At 53.6% G+C, this 18,979-nt stretch overlaps 1 protein-coding gene across 1 annotated transcript; it reads left to right on the top strand.

Moving 5' to 3' along the window:
* The first annotated feature begins 902 nt into the window (after positions 1–902).
* On the top strand, positions 903–17,446 carry abcd1 (ATP binding cassette subfamily D member 1). The gene is made up of 11 exons (XM_088623846.1): positions 903–1,224; positions 1,630–3,249; positions 5,423–5,603; positions 8,307–8,449; positions 9,294–9,462; positions 10,063–10,157; positions 13,356–13,501; positions 13,916–14,061; positions 14,443–14,527; positions 15,513–15,638; positions 15,925–17,446. Exons 2-11 carry the CDS (start codon positions 2,326–2,328, stop codon positions 16,178–16,180), a joined length of 2,271 nt encoding a protein of 756 aa, XP_088479972.1. The 5' UTR covers positions 903–1,224; positions 1,630–2,325; the 3' UTR covers positions 16,181–17,446.
* The last annotated feature ends 1,533 nt before the right edge of the window (positions 17,447–18,979 follow it).

Raw genomic sequence — 18,979 nt, 5'->3', positions numbered from 1 at the left:
CTCAGGAGAGAGAGATATTTACATTGTTGCAGAGTCAGGTTGCAGGGGGCTGTAACTTTGCCATTACACGTGTCTCCCAGAGGGGAGGAGTGTAAATTCACCATGGTGGGGGTGAGATGCACTCAGCCTTCTTTACAAACCCTCTGTAGAACATAGGATGGCTTTGCTGCTTATCGTCAGTGCTTTTACCAACCTGTTACAGCTTATAATAATAATAATAATTGCTTACACTTATATAGCGCTTTTCTGGACACTCCACTCAAAGCGCTTTACAGGTAATGGGGACTCCCCTCCACCACCACCAATGTGCAGCCCCACCTGGATGATGCGATGGCAGCCAGAGTGCACCAGAACGCTCACCACACATCAGCTATCAGTGGGGAGGAGAGCAGAGAGTAATGAAGCCAATTCATAGATGGGGATTATTAGGAGGCCATGATTTATGGGACCAATATTGTCATCGACTGTACCACACCTACCAACAGGTAGGACAGTATGTTACAGCAGTTTAAGTAAATGATTTGTAGAAAGGAGTTAAAAAAGTTCTGCCCACCTTGATGAAGCTGTATTTCCTAGAAAACAAAGACATGCCAATAAAGCTTGATAAACTGAATATTTGACAGACGCAGTCACACAGACACAGAGACATGGATGCCTATATATATTAATCCATGCACCTGCATTATGACTGCAACAGGTGAAATAGTTCATTGCTCTTTATATCGTTCAGCTAGCTAAAAAAAAGTCCTTTAAAGGCTGAGACTCCACAAAGGCACGAACGGGTTAATATTTTCAGCTACAGCTCTACTACGCAGAGCGCGGTGAGGTGGCGTGATTTCTGAAAGTATTCGGGTGTTTCAAAAAAAAAATCTTTTCAGATGGTTAACCTACGGCTCTCACATTTACACGCTGCCACCATAGACTCTCAGTCGCGCATGAAGAGCGTCCAGAAAAGCCGGGTGCGAGGGGGATTGTGGGATAGGTGGAGGACTTCCTACGTCTTTGACAGTTACAGAAAAGCAGAAGCGAGAGGAGAGCGGACTTGCAGCCGCCCTTGGGGGTGTCGATACCGAGATTGACGCTGCGGGACTGACCGGCGTCGAGGGGCGAATTTCGAGACTCGGATGTATTTGCAGCGAATAGAATAGACTCCCCCCTTTCACACACACTTCCAACAAGTTTCGAAACTTGTTTTTTTTTCCCCTCTTTTACGGCGAACAGTCGGTGCGTAAAGTTCACCAAGGGTTTTTTACGGAAGGCTTAAAAAGCGAAAACTTTTTTTTTCTCCTTTAGACAGAAAAGCCAGCGACTTCACCCTTCCTGCGCCCGGGACTCGTTTCGTTTCCGTGTGTATTGCAGTGTCGCTGTCAACAAAGTCCTGCAACTTTTCTCTTTTCAGGAAACGCGCTGCTGTCAACAGTTGGGCGGCCAACTGTAGCTTCTTATAATAACAACAACTTTTATATACTGCAGGTATTAGGCGACACGGGGTAGAATACCGTCAGAGGACACCAGGCACATCGAGGAGGTTGACGCTGTTTGACTTAGTTATGTAACTTACATAATCATACAGGTGTACACGGTACACCTGCTCGAGCAATAACTTTGAGTTCTTGCTCCTCTCTTTAGAGAGAGATTGCGAGCTGCCTGATTGAAGGTCAGACTGAAGTTTGACTGAAGCGACATTTCTGGGGGACCCCGCCACCTGGACCCCCACCTGTCACCTGGGACAGGTTGCTTTCCTCGCCGCCCCTCGACCTCCTGTGCGTGTGTGTTGTGTTGGGTTGTTTTCTCGTTATCAGTTGATTCATATCTGAAAGATAAACGTTTATTTTTACACCTCAAAGGAGCGCACCGCTGGGATTGCTTGGGCCCCCAGAAATTAGAAAAAAGTGCGAGATGTAACCGGAGGTCGCGCGTAGACCTTTCCGAACGGTTCACTTTCTAGAGCGGGTTCAACGTCACGGTTCCGCTTTGCGTTTCCAAGGTGCTGCTCTCCCCTTGATGTGATGTCGGAGTGACGGACTTTTAGGTCGTGTTCCTGCGTGCTGGTGTGGGGGCACGGTGCCGTCACCCCGGAGAAGGTTCCCCGAGGTCACCCGGCTGTCCGGTACGGGGGGGAACCCCCTCTCCCTTACAACCCCACGATACTGAGCGGACAGGCCTGGATCTGATTTAAACACGCACACGCACGCCGAGAGCCTCCTTTTCAGCGCTGAGGAAGAGACACGCGTGCGAAGAAGGGAAACCGGACAGAGGTCTGACGCGTGGGGAGACCGTGTATAAAAAGTAGAACCCCCCCCCCCCCCCAGGACGTGCCCCCCCATGTCTTCGGTCCTGTACCCCCAGCTGCCCGCGCAGCTGAAGAGGACCTCCGCGGTCAGGAGGGCCCTGCTGCTGCTGGCGGCGGCGTACGGGGTCAAGAAGCTGTACCCCGTCCTGCTGCGGCGGGCCGGGGCGGGCGAGGCGGCGGGGACCCCGCGCCCGGAGGCCAACGGGGGGCCGCGCGGCTCGGGGGCCGCGGGCGGGGGCGGGCGCTCGCCCGGCCTGGACCAGGAGTTCCTGCGCCGGCTGGTCCGGCTGCTGCGGATCCTGTTCCCGCGGCTGCTCTGCAGGGAGCTGGGCCTGCTGGGCGTCCACTCGCTGGCGCTGGTCTCCCGCACCTTCCTGTCCATCTACGTGGCCCGGCTGGACGGCAAGATCGTCAGGACCATCGTGCGCAAGGACCCGCGGGCCTTCGTGCTGCAGCTGACCAAGTGGCTGCTCATCGCCATCCCCGCCACCTTCGTCAACAGCGCCATCCGCTACCTGGAGGGCAGGCTGACGCTGGCCTTCCGCACGCGCCTGGTCAGCCACGCCTACCGCCTCTACTTCAGCCGCCAGACCTACTACCGGGTCAGCAACATGGACGGCCGGCTGGCCAACCCCGACCAGTCGCTGACCGAGGACGTGGTGGCCTTCGCCGCCTCGGTGGCCCACCTCTACTCCAACCTCACCAAGCCCATCCTGGACGTGGCGGTGACGGGCTACACGCTGCTGCGCACGGCCTGGTCCAAGGGCGCCAGCACCACCTGGCCGTCCGTCATCGCCGGCATCGTGGTGGCACTCACGGCCAAGGTGCTGCGCGCCTTCTCGCCGCGCTTCGGCAAGCTGGTGGCCCAGGAGGCGCGGCGCAAGGGCGAGCTGCGCTACATGCACTCGCGCATCATCGCCAACTCGGAGGAGATCGCCTTCTACCGGGGGCACAAGGTCAGTGCGCGCGGACCACGCTCGGTCCAGCCGCCCGCCGGCAGGGCTGGTTTTAGAAGCTGTTTAATGTGCTTTGTCATTTCTGGCCCAGATACCAACCACTGGCACAAGCAGCCTGAGCTGAGCCAGCTGGCAGCGAGGGGGCGTGCAAACACTGATCCGGGGGGACACAGCAGGGATCCATGCTTTTGGCTTAAAATGCGCTTTATCCTTAGACTGCTGCAGGTGGAAGTGTGAACGTGTGTCGTGTTGGAATAAACACTGGTGAGAGTAGGGGTCGTTTATTACCTGAAGGCCTTGGGCATTGTGCCACGTAAGTAAGTTTGCACTGGAGATATCTAAATAGGTCAACAGGCAAAGAGCTGCTGTCTCTTCCAACGTGAGGCCTGTCAGGCAGAGATCGGGAGCAGAGAAGAGGCTGGCCCTGGCTTTGCTGTGTGATTCCTGGTTTGTGTGAGAGAGTGGGGCGTGTGTGTGTGTCCTGAGGTGGGGAAGAGCTGTGTGACAGTGGGTCAGGGGTCAGAGGCTGAAGGTCAAGGAGACGCTCGGAGTCAGGAGAGCAGGATTGTAACAGTGTTTGGTTGGGGGGGGGGTCTTACATAAGGCCGGCGAGGAACAGACTGTCTTAACCTTGTACAGTGGGCAAAGGCTCAGCCCCCCTTGTACATCAGGTGATGATGTTACTCCCAGGAAGTCATGTTCTGCAGGGCTACCCTGTTGTGCCAGGTGGTGTCAAAGAACTGAGAAAATGCAGCACGTGTGCAGAGACTCCAGTTAACATGCTGCAGTGTTATTCTAAAGCCTTTGTCCCCATTTCAGTCAATCCTGCCCTGTATCTCCAAGATTGTCACCCAAGCGGAGCTGCACGCTATCGCAAACGGGATTTCCTGCCACGCTCTGCTTATTGAGCTTTTTGGGAAACCAATTGAAAAGAGTCTGCCTGCGGGAATTCTTAAAATATCATCCTGGCTCTGATGGCCTGATGTAGCGCCCTGCGATCTCCTTGTGCTTCTCTCTCGTTAAGCGCGAGACCAGCCCTGCATCCACTAACACAGCTGCACTGCTGTGGCCGCCGCCATGACAGGTCAGGTCCTGCCCACCACGTGTTTCCCACGATGCCCTGCTGCTCCCGGTGGTTTCAGACGTCGCTTTTCGGGATTTATTCCTCAGAACCGAGAGCGCCGTCTGTGTGATGTTAGAGCCGATCTACGCGCACTCAAGAAAAGCAAAACACAGCCAACGTGCAGCACTGTGTGTATAATCTTTTATGTAAACAGGATGTCCTGTGACGTTCCTGGAGGGTAGGGTAGGACAGGAACTGCAGCCCAGTTAAGATGAGAGGGGGGCTTTTGTAGGAAGTTTTTTCCTTGCATTTGGCCCTGTCAGCGGGACTAGCTTTCACCTGTTGTGAATCTTGTGGTTTTCAGTGTGCAAAAAAAAAGGACAGGACGTTAATACTGTCTCAACCCAAAAGCTCAGGTCCCTCTGTCAGCACACTTAAGCTATTTTGTGGAACGTCTGGTCCAGACTGGTCTGCCTCCTACTGGTCCACCAGCCTCCTACTGGTCCACCAACACCACTTACAGAAGCGACCCGGTTTGCCTCGGAGACCTGCAATCTCAGTACTGGCCAGGTCCAGCCCTGTTGCCCTGCTGCAGTCAATCTAGATGGCGCTCTGGGACAGGAGACAGGAGAGCTGAGGCTGTGCATGTGCCCTGGCCTTGTCCTGGTCCTGGGAGAAGGACAGAGTCCTCACCATCAGTCACCTGCTTCCTCGGCATTTGAAACGTGACAGTTTACCAAAGCCACTTGCATTTGTACCCAAGAGTGAGTGCACAGCCTTACTCAAGGCTGACGTGGTAGAGACCCACCCAGGATTCGAACCCCCAGCCTTCCAGAGACTACAGCCCTGACCACTGCTCCACACTGCACAGTGCTCCATGTCATCTCAGCAGTTGAGACAAAACAAGAACAAGATGCAATCTGTGCAAAACAGAACTTTCAGCAATTTATCTACTGGGCAATCTTTCATTGAACGAGAAAATTCCCATTTGAAAACACTTTGTTTTCATAGTTAGAAGTGCTGTGGCCGTGCTTCCATGTGGTGTGAGGTGAAGACAGTGCTTGATATTGTGTAGCAGTAGTTGTAACGTGTGTGTGTGTGTCCCTGCAGGTGGAGATGGCCCAGCTACAGCGCTGCTACCAGGCCCTGGCCTCCCAGATCAACCTCATCCTGTTCAAGCGCCTGTGGTACATCATGCTGGAGCAGTTCCTCATGAAGTACCTGTGGAGCGCCTCAGGGCTCGTCATGGTGGCCGTGCCCATCATCACCGCCACTGGCTACTCCGAGCACGGTGAGTCTCTCTTCATCATCATCACCGCCACTGGCTACTCCGAGCACGGTGAGTCTCTCTTCATCATCATCACCGCCACTGGCTACTCAGAGTACAGTGAGTCTCTCTTCATCATCATCACCGCCACTGGCTACTCCGAGCACGGTGAGTCTCTCTTCATCATCATCATCACCGCCACTGGCTACTCAGAGTACAGTGAGTCTCTCTTCATCATCATCACCGCCACTGGCTACTCAGAGTACAGTGAGTCTCTCTTCATCATCATCATCACTGCCACTGGCTACTCCGAGCACGGTGAGTCTCTCTTCATCATCATCATCACTGCCACTGGCTACTCCGAGCACGGTGAGTCTCTCTTCATCATCATCACCGCCACTGGCTATTCCGAGCACGGTGAGTCTCTCTTCATCATCATCACTGCCACTGGCTACTCCGAGCACGGTGAGTCTCTCTTCATCATCATCACCGCCACTGGCTACTCAGAGTACAGTGAGTCTCTCTTCATCATCATCATCACCGCCACTGGCTACTCCGAGCACGGTGAGTCTCTCTTCATCATCATCACTGCCACTGGCTACTCCGAGCACGGTGAGTCTCTCTTCATCATCATCACCGCCACTGGCTACTCAGAGTACAGTGAGTCTCTCTTCATCATCATCACTGCCACTGGCTACTCGGAGTACAGTGAGTCTCTCTTCATCATCATCATCACTGCCACTGGCTACTCCGAGCACAGTGAGTCTCTTCATCATCATCATCACTGCTACTGGCTACTCCGAGCACGTGAGTCTCTCTTCATCATCATCACCGCCACTGGCTACTCCGAGCACAGTGAGTCTCTCTTCATCATCATCATCACTGCCACCGGCTACTCCGAGCACAGTGAGTCTCTTCATCATCATTATCATCATCATCACTGCTACTGGCTACTCGGAGTAGAGTGAGTCTCACTTCATCATCATCATCACCGCCACTGGCTACTCTGAGCACAGTGAGTCTCCTCATCATCATCATCATCACTGCCACTGGCTACTCCGAGTACAGTGAGTCTCTCTCTTCATCATCATCATCACCACCACTGGCTACTCCGAGCACAGTCACTAGTCTCTCTTCATCATCATCATCACTGCCACTGGCTACTCCGAGCACAGTCAGTAGTCTCTCTTCATCATCATCATCATCATCACCGCCACTGGCTACTCTGAGCACAGTGAGTCTCTTCATCATCATCACTGCCACTGGCTACTCCGAGCACAGTGAGTCTCTCTGTTCATCATCATCATCACTGCCACTGGCTACTCTGAGCACAGTGAGTCTCTTCATCATCATCACTGCCACTGGCTACTCCGAGCACAGTGAGTCTCTCTGTTCATCATCATCATCACTGCCACTGGCTACTCCGAGCACAGTGAGTCTCTCTGTTCATCATCATCATCATCATCACTGCCACTGGCTACTCTGAGCTACTCCACACTTTTTTTCCCCCTGTGCCTGATCAGCAGCAGAAGATAAAGGACGTATGTTCAGTATTAAACCGTTGGTAATCTATATCGGCAGGTTTTGTAACCTCTGTGCAAACTGGGGCGGGCGTGTCCATGGAGGGGCGTAGACTATGACTGACACGCAGACGCCAGACTCCGTCAGTCAGTCGATCTGTGAGGAGCAATGAAAGAAAACCATTTGCCCAGCGGGAGAGGGAAGGAATTCACATGACCACATCCCTTGTCTCTTGTTCAGTGATTTTTTATTCTTTTTGTTTGCTAAAAAAATGAGCAGAGTAACTCAAGAGAGGAGTCCAACCTGATTGTTTGGTGGTGTGTAGTAGTTGATTGATCCCAGGGTCTCCTCCAGCTGTGTCTTGAAATAACCCAGGGTATCGCCTTCAACAGCATGCCTGGGCAGCGTGTTCCACACTCCCACCACCCTTGGTGTAAAGACGTGCCTAATGCTCCCAGTTTTAAATGCACTTCAAGTCATTTGAACTTGTGGTGTTTCGACTTGTCAGGTTTGTTTCACTGTTCGCAGTGAAAGGAATCCTGGGCTGGCTGTCAATGTCTTCCAGGATTTTGAGTGCTTGTACCATGTCCCCTGGTAGACCTCTTTGTTCAAGATTACTTCACACTTCCTTTTGTCTGTCAGTGTGAAGATCCTGTTAAGCCCTGGTTGATGTGTAAAAAGCTGTCAAGATTCCATTAATAAATAACTTACATAGACGTGCTAAAGTAAAAAAAAAACTGTCAATCATGTTTTTGTTACACCCAGAAGTTTTTCTAAATATTTCTTGATGTTTGCATTAGCACACGCAAGCACAGCCTGCAATTGTTAACGAAAACCACAAGTTCATTGTAACTTAGAAACTGTTCCAGTGGCCATAGTTCTGTTTAACAATGACGGGTTCTTAAAGTTCCAGGAATTTTTTACTGCTGCCACTGAAGCATTTGCAAACATCGAGTTATATGTGAACCCAGGTTTGCATTTGTGTTGTTACCCAATCTCTTCCACCATTCCTGGTGGCAGAGTAACTGGACTGTTCTGTTTTAGCTAGTAATAGGAAGGGGGAACACTTCCCACAGGCACAACGAAGGTGGAAAATCGGATATAGATGAGGGAATTTTGAAATTCCACAATTTTGGCAAAGCAGTTACTGCAGCATTTTCCGGAACCCCCCAGCCCCGTCGGTAAGCCCGGCTCTCTGTGTCCCAGACTCGGAGGAGACGAAGCAGGCTGCCATGGTGATGAAGGAGGAGGATCTGGTGAGCGAGCGGACCGAGGCCTTCACCACGGCCAGGAACCTGCTGACTGCCGGCGCAGACGCCATCGAGAGGATCATGAGCTCCTACAAGGAGGTGAGACGCCCCCGGCCCCCGGTCTGTGCACTGAAGCAGAGAGCACAGGTCTGTCTGCTGACGACTGAGTGACCAGGGCAATCGAGGAGCAGAGCTGCTCCCTGGTACACTCTCACACACTCGCACTGTCGTACTCTCATACTCATACGTGCCCTGTCACACTCTCGCACGTGCACTGTCCTGCTCTCAGGCACGCCGTCATGCTTGCACGAGTACTGTCGCCCTCGCACCCATGCGCCCATTCTCACACACTGGCTCGCACTGTCGTACTCTCATACTCATACGTGCCCTGTCACACTCGCGCACGTGCACTGTCCTGCTCTCAGGCACGCCGTCATGCTCGCACGAGTACTGTCGCCCTCGCACACTCGTGCACACTCGTGCAAGGGTACTCTTGAACCCTGCCCTGCTTGCACATGCACTAGCACACTCACTGTTGCGGCTGCACTTTCTCACGCACACGCTGTGGTGCTCGCACTGTCACTCCACACACTGATACGCAGACCTGGCGCCTTTGCTGAGGGAAGCTTTGTCTTCTAGGCCCATCAGAACCAGGGCTGGGAACTGAACACTGGGAAGGAGGCATAACCTGCCCTTATAATAGTGTACTGTGCTGTTGCAGGGTAAAATCAGAGTGTAGTGTAGTAAAAGGCATAGCAATAGCAGAATGTAGCATAGAGAAATATGGTGGGATTAACTGGTGTATAAACAGTGGAGAAACGTGTGTCTACAGTAAGCTTGCGCCCACACGGTGCTGCTCCGGGGGGTTCCAGCTCCCCCTGGGGTGCTCGTGTACTTGTGTGATGGATCAGCCGGGCGCACCGGGTCTCCCTCGCTGTCCCAGGTGACGGAGCTGGCGGGCTACACCGCCCGGGTGTACGAGATGTTCGCCGTGTTCGAGGATGTGCGCGCGGGCGTGTACCGGCGCTCTGCGGGGGGCGACGGCGGCGAGGGAGGGGCTGCCAAGGTCATCAGGCACGGCGTGAGGATCGAGGGACCCCTGGAGGTCAAAGGTAACACCCCCTGGAACCCTGGGTTGGGTGGAGGCCAGAAAGGAATACAGTTAAGACCCCCTGTTTTCCTCACTTACTGCCCGTCTGTATCCAGGTGTGAGCAGCTCCCATCGCCTTCCAGTTTGAACCTGATTCCAGCCTGTCTCACAGCTCAGGCTGCAATAGGAGCATCATGCCAGGAGAGGCCAGGCACTGGAGGAGGTCATTCAGCCCATCTGGCCCATTCTGTAATTAGTGTTAATTAATTCCAGGATCTCCTCCAGCTGTTTTTTTGTTAAACCAGGGAATCAACTTCAACAACATGGCTGGACTTCAAATTCTGCATTGGAACAGATTCAAAGGGAATGGGAAGTGGAGCTGGAATGGAGAATGCCGTCGGATTAGAAGAGTTATTAATGTCTCTCAGAAGTGCTCATTTGGAGCTCCAGACTGCTCTATCAGTTTGAGCACTGTTCTGTGCCTGGGGAAAGGAACCGGCCTGTTGTGTGTGTGTGTGTGTGTGTGTGTGTGTGTGTGTGTGTGTGTGTGTGTGTGTGTGTGTGTGTGTGTGTGTGGGAAAGGGGACTGATGGCCTGTTGTGTGTGTTGTTTGTGCGTACAGGAAAGGTGATCGATGTGCAGCAGGGCATCATGTGTGAGAACATCCCCATCATCACTCCCACTGGAGATGTGGTTGTGTCCAGCCTCAACATCGAGGTAAGGACCGATGCCTACAGCACCCCCAAGTCTTGTCGTGCCACCCACTGTGGCTCTTTACAGAGCTATATAGCAGCCTCTAGTGGCAGGTCAACTGTAACTGCAGCCCTTTCTTAAGATGGCCAGCCACTTTTAGACATGACAGAAAACCTAAATAAGGGAACATTAATTTGTAATATAACAAGGTTTTAAACTAAAAGGGGTTTAAAGGGTCATTGAGTTTAAAAGGATTGAAGGTAGCTGCACAGTTCAGAGATGCCTATGGAGGCATTACTCATGCATTTTCCATACTGTTCGGTGCACCCCATTAACAGCCTTTTTCCCTTCACTTCGTGAGATTGACCAACATTAACAAGCATTAGTTTAAACATACTGTAGCATAACTGGGTGAAGCTCTTGCATGAATGTTTGTGTTGTAATTGTTATATTGGGGAGATCACCATGAATGCACCCACCCCCTGTTCACCTCCCTTCTTTTGGGAAATTAGTTCTCAGTTTAGGTGTTTATCTTACCTGCCGCTTAGATCACAAAATGTGTGAGTTCTCCTAAAGCAGGCTGCCTCTCACTGGGCAGTGCAGGGATAAGAAGGAGTTCATTCTCCGGTGGTCATCTAGCAGTTCAAGATAGGAATGTAACACTGGCTACTGGGAGAAGTACTACAGTGTAGCAGCACAGCTCGTCTTGACTCCTTGAGGGGAGTTGCGTACAGTCTGTGCCTGGAACACTGCTGTGATTGGAGATCTGTAGGATGGGGGGGTCAGAGTATCGGTATCGTTTCACTTCACCGGCTTTGTGTGCGTGTCTGCATGCGTGTCAAAGAGGTGGGGCGCCACCTTTAACGTAAGGAGGAAATGGTTCTGTTTCCTCTTCGGACAAAAGGCTGTTTGTCTCCAAGTGCTTTGTGAAGACTCCAGCCTCTATAATCCTCTCATGTGACTGGCCAGCCCTGCGTGGGACTGCAGGTCCCACTGACTCCCATGGGCCTCTCCAGCTGAACTGTCTGTGTAGCACCGTGAACTGTACATAATTGAGTGACACCCAGAATCTCACGGTGTGGGACTGCTGGTGCCCAGCCCCGTTCAGAGCTGCGTGATCACAAAACCCACAGTTCTGGATAACAAGGGCTGGTGAAAGAATCTGAAACACGAGGCGCCTCAGCACTCCGCCAGCTCCTCATCCTTGCATTTACTCTCAGGGCCGGAGTCAGGGTCCTGGAGAACAGGTGACGCCCAGCAGTGCCTGTACTGACCCAGACACGCAGGCTCTCTGCTCTCTGCTCTCTGCTGTCCGCTGTCCGCTGTCTGCTGTCCGCTGTGTTCTCTGCTCTCTGCCCTCTGCCCTCTGCCCTCTGCCCTCTGCCCTCTGCCCTCTGCCCCCTGCTCCCTGCTCTCTGCTCTCCGCTATCCGCAGTCCACTGTGTTCTCTGCCGTCAGTTCTCTGCCGTCTGCTCTCTGCCCTCTGCCCTCTGCCCTCTGCCCTCTGCCCTCTGCCCTCTGCCCTCTGCCCTCTGCCCTCTGCCCTCTGCCCTCTGCCCTCTGCTCCCTGCTCCCTGCCGTCTGCTCCCTGCTCCCTTCTCTCTCCTCTCTGCTGCCTCTTTGCACAGTCCGTGTGACTGACTGACAAGAGGTCAGGTGGCCCATTGAGGCCTCCCCGTGGATATCTGTGTACTGGGCCTGGTCACTACAGTTCCTGTCTCTAGACGACTCGACGTGGTTCTGTACCGTGCGCGAGCGTGCCTGCGGGTCTGGTTCCTGCCCCGTCGGGCCTCACGGTCTCAGGCCCGTGCGAGCTGGCCGCGTCCCTCCTCCGGCGGGGATCGAGGCAGCCGCGCCATGGGGCCCCTTCCTGTAAACGGCTCCGCGCGGTAACGCGCTGTGCCCTCTGTGCCCCCGCGCCGTGTGACTGACGCCCACACAGTGGCGCCTGCCTGGTTCCCACAGCTGCTGACAATGGGCTCTCTCACGCCGGCTGGCCAGGGTGCTGCCGCATCTAGCTTCCCAGGGGCCGGTGCTGCTCCTTCCCCTGCCAGGTCACAACAAGGTCTTTCTCACCTTGATCGGAATCGGGGTTCCCTCTGCCGGGGGGCGATGTTTCCCCTCTGAGCTGCAGGCTTGTGTCCTAACCGGCACCAGGGAGTCGATGTGCGTAGGCAGGTTTAATATTAGGTGTTCTGCTTTTTTTCAGCACGTTTTTGCCATAGGCTTGCAGTGGGTAAAACCCGGAATGCAGCACAGGGCTGTGCGATGGGAGACTGGTTGTCAAAGGAGGGGTGTGAGCAGCCGCAGAGGATGTGAGCTGCTGCTGTGACAATGAGCCGGTTGTTTGTCATCAGGCGGTGTCCTTGGTGTAGTAGCTCTATGCTGCCATCTGCTGGGCCAGCAGAGTCATTGTCCCAACCCAGATCCACAGAATGTTCTCTGCAAGTACTCAGAGCTGCAAACTCAGCAAGAGACAACGCAGTCGATTTATTTTCTTTGGCCTGTTTTTGTCATCTTTTATTTTTAGACGCACGTGATGTGCCTAAAGCTTGTCTTCTAAGTTGTTCATTTAAACCTGTTAATTATCCAAGACGCGTGAATGTGAATCAATTTGCAGTGTGTCCCACCTGCTGAAAAATAGCCACACTACGTGTTGGGCTGACATTGCTGCAGATCAGATGAGCTTGGGGTTCATGAGGAACTGGGCGCAAAGCAGGGTACATCCCGTACGGGACGCCAGTCCATCACACACAGAAACAAACACACACTCACACCAGCACCAGTTTTCCAAGAAGCCATTTAACCTACCAGTATGTCTTTGGACTGTAGGAGGAAGCTGGAGCACCCAGAGAAAACCCACACAAACACAGGGAGAACATGCAAACTCCACACAGACAGCACCCCAGGAATCACACCCGGGTCCCCAGCGGTGCGAGGCAGCCATGCTGATCACTGCAGCACTGGGCCGCCCAAGTCTGTTTCTATATTCTGTATTTTTCCTATATATTAAATATAACTTGAACTTGGATGTTTTCAGCTTGCGTGAGGACGTGTAGACTTGACTGAATGACTCGATCTCCTCTTGATCGTATCTTGCTAAATTAGTTGCGTTAAATTAGCGTTCAAAAGCCACAAGACTGAATCAGGGCGATACTGTCCCATGTCAAGAAATAACAGGTGATCTCCCCCCCCCCCCCCCCCCCGCCTCTCTGGGTCCAGGTGGAGGAGGGCATGCACCTGCTGATCACGGGTCCGAACGGCTGTGGGAAGAGCTCCCTGTTCCGGATCCTGAGTGGGCTGTGGCCGGTCTACAGTGGGGTGCTACGCAAACCCCCCCCAGAAAACATGTTCTACATCCCCCAGAGGTATGGCCCCAGAGCGGGCGGGGTGGGGGGCGGGGGCTACACTGGGACAAGGAGTCGTCTCTGCCCCACTAATAAGATAATAAGAATGAGATAATACTGCCTGCAGCTCTATTCACAGATGACAAGCCCAGCGGGGTGTAATGAGCCAGAGCAAAACACTCACTGCCTCCGGACGGAACAGAGGGGGCTCAGAGGTCGGGCTCAGGCTGCTATTTTAAAAGTTCAGACAAGTCCTGCTTCTCGTTTCAAGTCTCGAGGCCCAGGAGATGCCTGCTCTGGCCAGCTCAGAATCCGGCCCATTCAAAAACCACACCAGACTCTTACATGATGACAGAATTAGTCATCGATGCCTCAAAGTGAGCGATCTGAAAGCGGGTGTTGTATTAATCCCTGATTAATCTGCCTCCACCCCAGACCCTACATGTCCGTGGGCACCCTGAGAGACCAGGTGATCTACCCAGACACCCCCGAGGAGCTGACTGAGAGGGGCTTCACTGACGCCCACCTGGAGGGCATCCTGAACATCGTCAACCTGCGCTACATCCTGGAGAGGGAGGGAGGTGAGACGAGGCAGAGGAAGGGCAGGGAGGTGGACACTGGGAGAGGAAGAGGAGGGATGAGGGAGTAGGGAGGTGGGAGTGGAAGATCGAGGAGGTGGACACTGGGAGAGGAAGAGGAGGGAGGAGGGAGGTGGGAGTGGAAGATCAAGGAGGTGGACACTGGGAGAGGAAGAGGAGGGAGGAGGGAGGTGGGAGTGGAAGATCAAGGAGGTGGACACTGGGAGAGGAAGAGGAGGGAGGATGTATGTGGGAGTGAAAGATCAAGGAGGTGGACACTGGGAGAGGAAGAGGAGAGAGGAGGGAGGTGGTCACAGGGCAAGGAAGAGGAGTGAAGAGAGGAAAGATAGGATCGGGCAGTGAGAGCTGTCTCTCTGGCTGCAGGTTGGGATGCAGAGAGTGACTGGAAGGACGTGCTCTCTGGTGGGGAGAAACAGCGGATGGGCATGGCCAGGATGTTCTACCACAGGTGAGGGACTGACTGGGAGGGGTTGTGCCTGACTGGGAGGGGTTGTGGCTGTGGGGTGCGTGGTTGTGGCTGCATGGGAGGGGTTGTGTCTGTGGGGTGTGTGGTTGTACTTGTGTGGGAGGGGTTGTGTATGTGGGGGGCGTGGCTGTACCTGTGTGGGAGGGCTTGTGTCTGAGGGGGGCGTGGTTGTGCCTGCGTGGGAGGGGTTGTGTCTGAGGGGGGCGTGGTTGCACCTGCGTGGGAGGGGTTGTGCCTGTGGGGGCGTGGTTGTACCTGCCTGGGAGGGGTTGTGTCTGAGAGGGGCGTGGTTGTACCTGCGTGGGAGGGGTTGTGTGGGGGGGGCGTGGCTGTACCTGTGTGGGAGGGGTTGTGTCTGAGGCGGGCGTGGCTGTACCTGTGTGGGAGGGGTTGTGTCTGAGGGGGGCGTGGCTGTACCTGTGTGGGAGGGGTTGTGTCTGAGGGGGGCGTGGCTGTACCTGTGTGGGAGGGGTTGTGTCTGAGGCGGGCGTGGTTGTACCTGCGTGGGAGGGGTTGTGTATGGGGGGCGTGGCTGTACCTGTGTGGGAGGGGTTGTGTCTGAGGGGGCGTGGCTGTACCTGTGTGGGAGGGGTTGTGTATGTGGGGGGCATGGCTGTGTGTGACTGGGAGGGGACGTGTCTTAGTGGGCCTGTGTCTCTTACTGCATGTCTACATGTGTGTCTGTGCATGTGATGAGCTCTTCCCTTGCCAGGATTCAGTCATGGGTGAACACAGGCACCTCCGTGGAGAATTCCTCTTCCAAAAACTCTGGCTCTCCCTTCAATGGGAGATTTCAGTGGCGTCTGGGTTCTGAGGACGTCACGTCAGCTCCTGCAGCAGATTCAGCTCCACATGAGCCCTGGCACGAGCTGGCACACGCATGTCTGTAGGCACCAGGTTATCCTTTATCAGCAGCTGAAGCGTCTCATGGTCTTGTCTTTGTTTGCCCTTGTGTTTTTCGGCACAGGCCAAAGTACGCGCTCCTGGATGAGTGCACCAGCGCCGTCAGCATCGATGTCGAGGGCAAAATATTTCAGGCTGCGAAGGATGCTGGGATAGCGCTCCTGTCCATCACGCACCGGCCCTCGCTGTGGTAAGAGCAGCGCCGCTGGCCGAATGATTCTTCATGATCAATCGGAAATATTACCCTTGATTTAATTAATGGTCCTTCATTTCTGTCCAGTGTGCTGTAATTTGGTTTTAAATCACTTTGGCTTGGCAGTGCGATTACTGTTGAAAAGAAATGGACTCCAGGCTTCCTGGGCTTCCTGGCTCCCTGAGAGCTGCACCCTCGGTGCTAATTGCCCCTGGTCCCCTCCCCTCCTCCTGTCCCTCCTGCTCCCACGTCATGCCCGAGCAGCTCTGCCTTTCCCCCACAGGAAGTACCACACCCACCTGCTGCAGTTCGACGGCGAGGGGGGCTGGCGTTTCGAGAAGTTGGACGCCTCCACGCGCCTCTCCCTGCAGGACGAGAAGCTGCGCCTCGAAACCCAGCTCTCGGGGGTCCCCAAAATGCAGCAGCGCCTGGCCGAGCTGTGCAGGATGCTGGGAGAGGACAGCGCCGTTCCGGGCACCTGCGCTGGCGAGGAAGAGGAGGAAGAGGAGGGGAGAGACGAGGAGCAGAAGGAGGAGTAGGGAGACAGCCTAGCGGTGCAATATGGGGAAGGCAGACTTGGAAAAGACCGCCAGTGGAAACACAGGGGGGAGGGGAAATGGAGATGGAGTAACGATGGATTGACGGGTTGATCAGTCATTGGGGAATAAGGAAAGATTGGGCTAACTAAACATCGGGGGAAATATCCCAGTGGGATTCCGAGGAGCTCCAGGAGCGCTAGATAAGGCAGCTGCAGTTCGGTTGGGCAGGCCCACACCGGTATGGTCTTGCAGCTGACGAAGCCTCCATCTCCTCCGGCACGTCACGTGGGTCTGAGCAGAGTCTTGAAGGGAGCCCTCTTTTCTTATTGTGATTTTAAAAACAATATTAAGTGACTTGTGCCAAGACTTTATTCTTCTAAATAGCCTTTTAGTTTTGCAACAGGTGTATTTTAACCCAGTTTGTATTTTAATACACTAATACGGCTACCTAATACCAGTGGTAGCCTGAACTCTCCTGAAACGGGCCGCCTCACGGCCTGCTCCTGGTCCGGCTCTCTGCGGCCGTCCCTTGGAGATTCCCTGCTTTCCGATCTGCGATAATGATCCCGGCTGAGGGTGTCCTGTTATCAAACAGAACCCTGGTCAGTGTGAGAAAGAGCTGGACTGTGCATCAGGTGCATCTGTTCTTGCTGGGATCTCTGAGGGTGGACAGTGTGAAGAGGGTGGACACTGTGGACGGTGTGAAGAGTGTGGACAGTGTGAAGAGGGTGGACACTGTGGACAGTGTGAAGAGTATGGACACTGTGGACAGTGTGAAGAGGGTGGACAGTTTTAAGAATGTGGACACTGAAAGCCACTGCAGTTCTGTGCCTTAGCTCTGACAGGTGTCATGTCTGACTGCGGTCACTTGGTGGAGCTGTAGTTCATAATAAGCCATCCCCCATTCCAGGGGCTGTTGTGACTTTTTTCTTTTGTGCAGTAAAGCAGCACTGCAGTGGGATTAGTGAAGACTTAAAATTGTGGATTTCTGATGTGGTGGAGGATTTATTTAAAAAATAAATAAAATTGCTATAGGCTGTCCCTCCAACTAGTGCTGTCACCCTGCTCTGAGGATGTCGGAGTACCATGGTGATCACAAGACGAGCAGCAGAACTAGGTCATCATAGAAGAAGCAATGAGGATGTGTTTTATTAATATATTAAAATTTAATTATAAAATCATTTGTATGGCTCTCGCTGTAATTCTACTTGTAATACTTTATCATTTTAATTAACGAAATAAAACATGCTGTAATCAGTAGCTACACGTGTTCGTGGTTCAGTGTTTTTTGTCATGCATTTCCTTTGATTTCAGGTTTATCTCTGCATGTATGGGATATCTGGGATAGGGATATAATGAATTGAAACATATGGTATAACCATTATTGTGTTCACACCCACTGCAAATGGATAGAGTTTGTCAGTCTGATTTCTCCATTCGAGGATACTATGACCATTGTAATATTGAAGGCTGTAATGTAATAGAATACAGAATTCAGGCTGATTGACCACTGCAATATAATACAACACAGGATTCAGGCTGATTGACCGCTGTAATACAATAGAATACAGGCTGATGGAGAACTATAATACTATAGTAAATAGCCGGCAGAGTGATTGTACTCTTTTTTAAAAACAAGCTGATGAAGGTATTCATGTGCAGGCATCTGCTCTGCTCCCTGACTGATTGGCAGGAGCTCCCTTCTGATTGACACTGGGCTCTCGCTGCCCTGGAGACTGAGGTGGGATCCTCCTGGGGCAGAACGGAGCGCTGTCCAGTTGTCCAGGAGCCCGGACAGGGCCCCCAGGAGACCTCCGGGAGGCTCACCTTCAAAGGGCGAAGAGGCCAGCCGGTTGTGTGTTGTGCTGAAGCAGGGTTGGGCCCCGTCACGCTGTTAGACTAGCACGTTCCTGCAGCTGCCCTAAGCCCGGGCAGTCGGCAGTCGGATATCTGCGGGAAACTTGGGAGCCCACTTCAGGAATTACACCTGGGAGTGGGCGGCAGGGCGGTGCGGTTCTGGACCCGGGGTGCTGTCTGGGTGGAGTCTGCATGTTCTTCTCATGTTCATATGGGCTTCCTCCCACAGGCCAAAGACATGCTGGTGGGTTAACTGGCCCCGGTGTGTGTGTGTGTGTGTGTGTGTGTGTGTGTGTGTGTGTGCTCCGTCTCCAAGACTGTCCCCCTTGTCGGCCGTGAGGCCCTGGATTTGGAGGCAGAGCTGCTCCATGGCTCACCGGTGGGCGTCTGAAGACCGATGTGCTCGTGTTTTGTACCTGAATGCAAACTGGAGCGTTTCAGACCCGCGGGTTGGCAGTGCTGTACGTATGGAGCAAGAACAGTCTTCCCTGTGCGCAGCGCGGAGGTGGACCTGCTCCTCTTCCTGCGGGAAGCAGTCCTTGTTCGGACTGGGAAAGGATGGGGGGGGTTGGATTGATCCTCTAAATCACATGGCTGCATCCCAAAGGAAGCTCCGTGGCCCGAGGCAGAAGCACAGCTGTGCAACGTGGGCTGGCCGGAGCGGTTCAGGAAGGGAGGGGCGGGCCGAGCCAGCGCAGAGCCCACAGGAAGAGGCTCGGGGGGGATCTGGCAGGTCCAGCTCCTGAGTCATTCCCAGTCTCGCGGTGTCGGAGATGTTGTTCGTTTTGACAGCTCTGCAAAGTGACGATCTGCCTTATTCATGTCAATTCAATTTGGGTTCGTTCATAAACTTAAAATCCTTCTTTTCGTTCACAGTTAACTTGGTTTCCATGGCTAAGACTAAAGTAGAAGGCAGGAAACTTATTGATCTGTGTGTGTGAA

Source organism: Lepisosteus platostomus, chromosome 3, assembly GCF_059453375.1.
Source record: "Lepisosteus platostomus isolate fLepPlt1 chromosome 3, fLepPlt1.hap1, whole genome shotgun sequence".
Taxonomy (NCBI): Eukaryota; Metazoa; Chordata; class Actinopteri; order Semionotiformes; family Lepisosteidae; genus Lepisosteus; species Lepisosteus platostomus.
This window is presented reverse-complemented; position numbering and strand designations above follow the sequence as displayed.

Bases quoted from the DNA above. Each gene is read 5' to 3' on its own strand.
- abcd1 (XM_088623846.1), top strand. From the start codon at position 2,326: ATGTCTTCGGTCCTGTACCCCCAGCTGCCCGCGCAGCTGAAGAGGACC. The intron at 5,604-8,306 runs GTGAGTCTCTCT...TCTGTGTCCCAG, and splicing joins CACTGGCTACTCCGAGCACG to ACTCGGAGGAGACGAAGCAG. The intron at 8,450-9,293 runs GTGAGACGCCCC...TCGCTGTCCCAG, and splicing joins TCATGAGCTCCTACAAGGAG to GTGACGGAGCTGGCGGGCTA.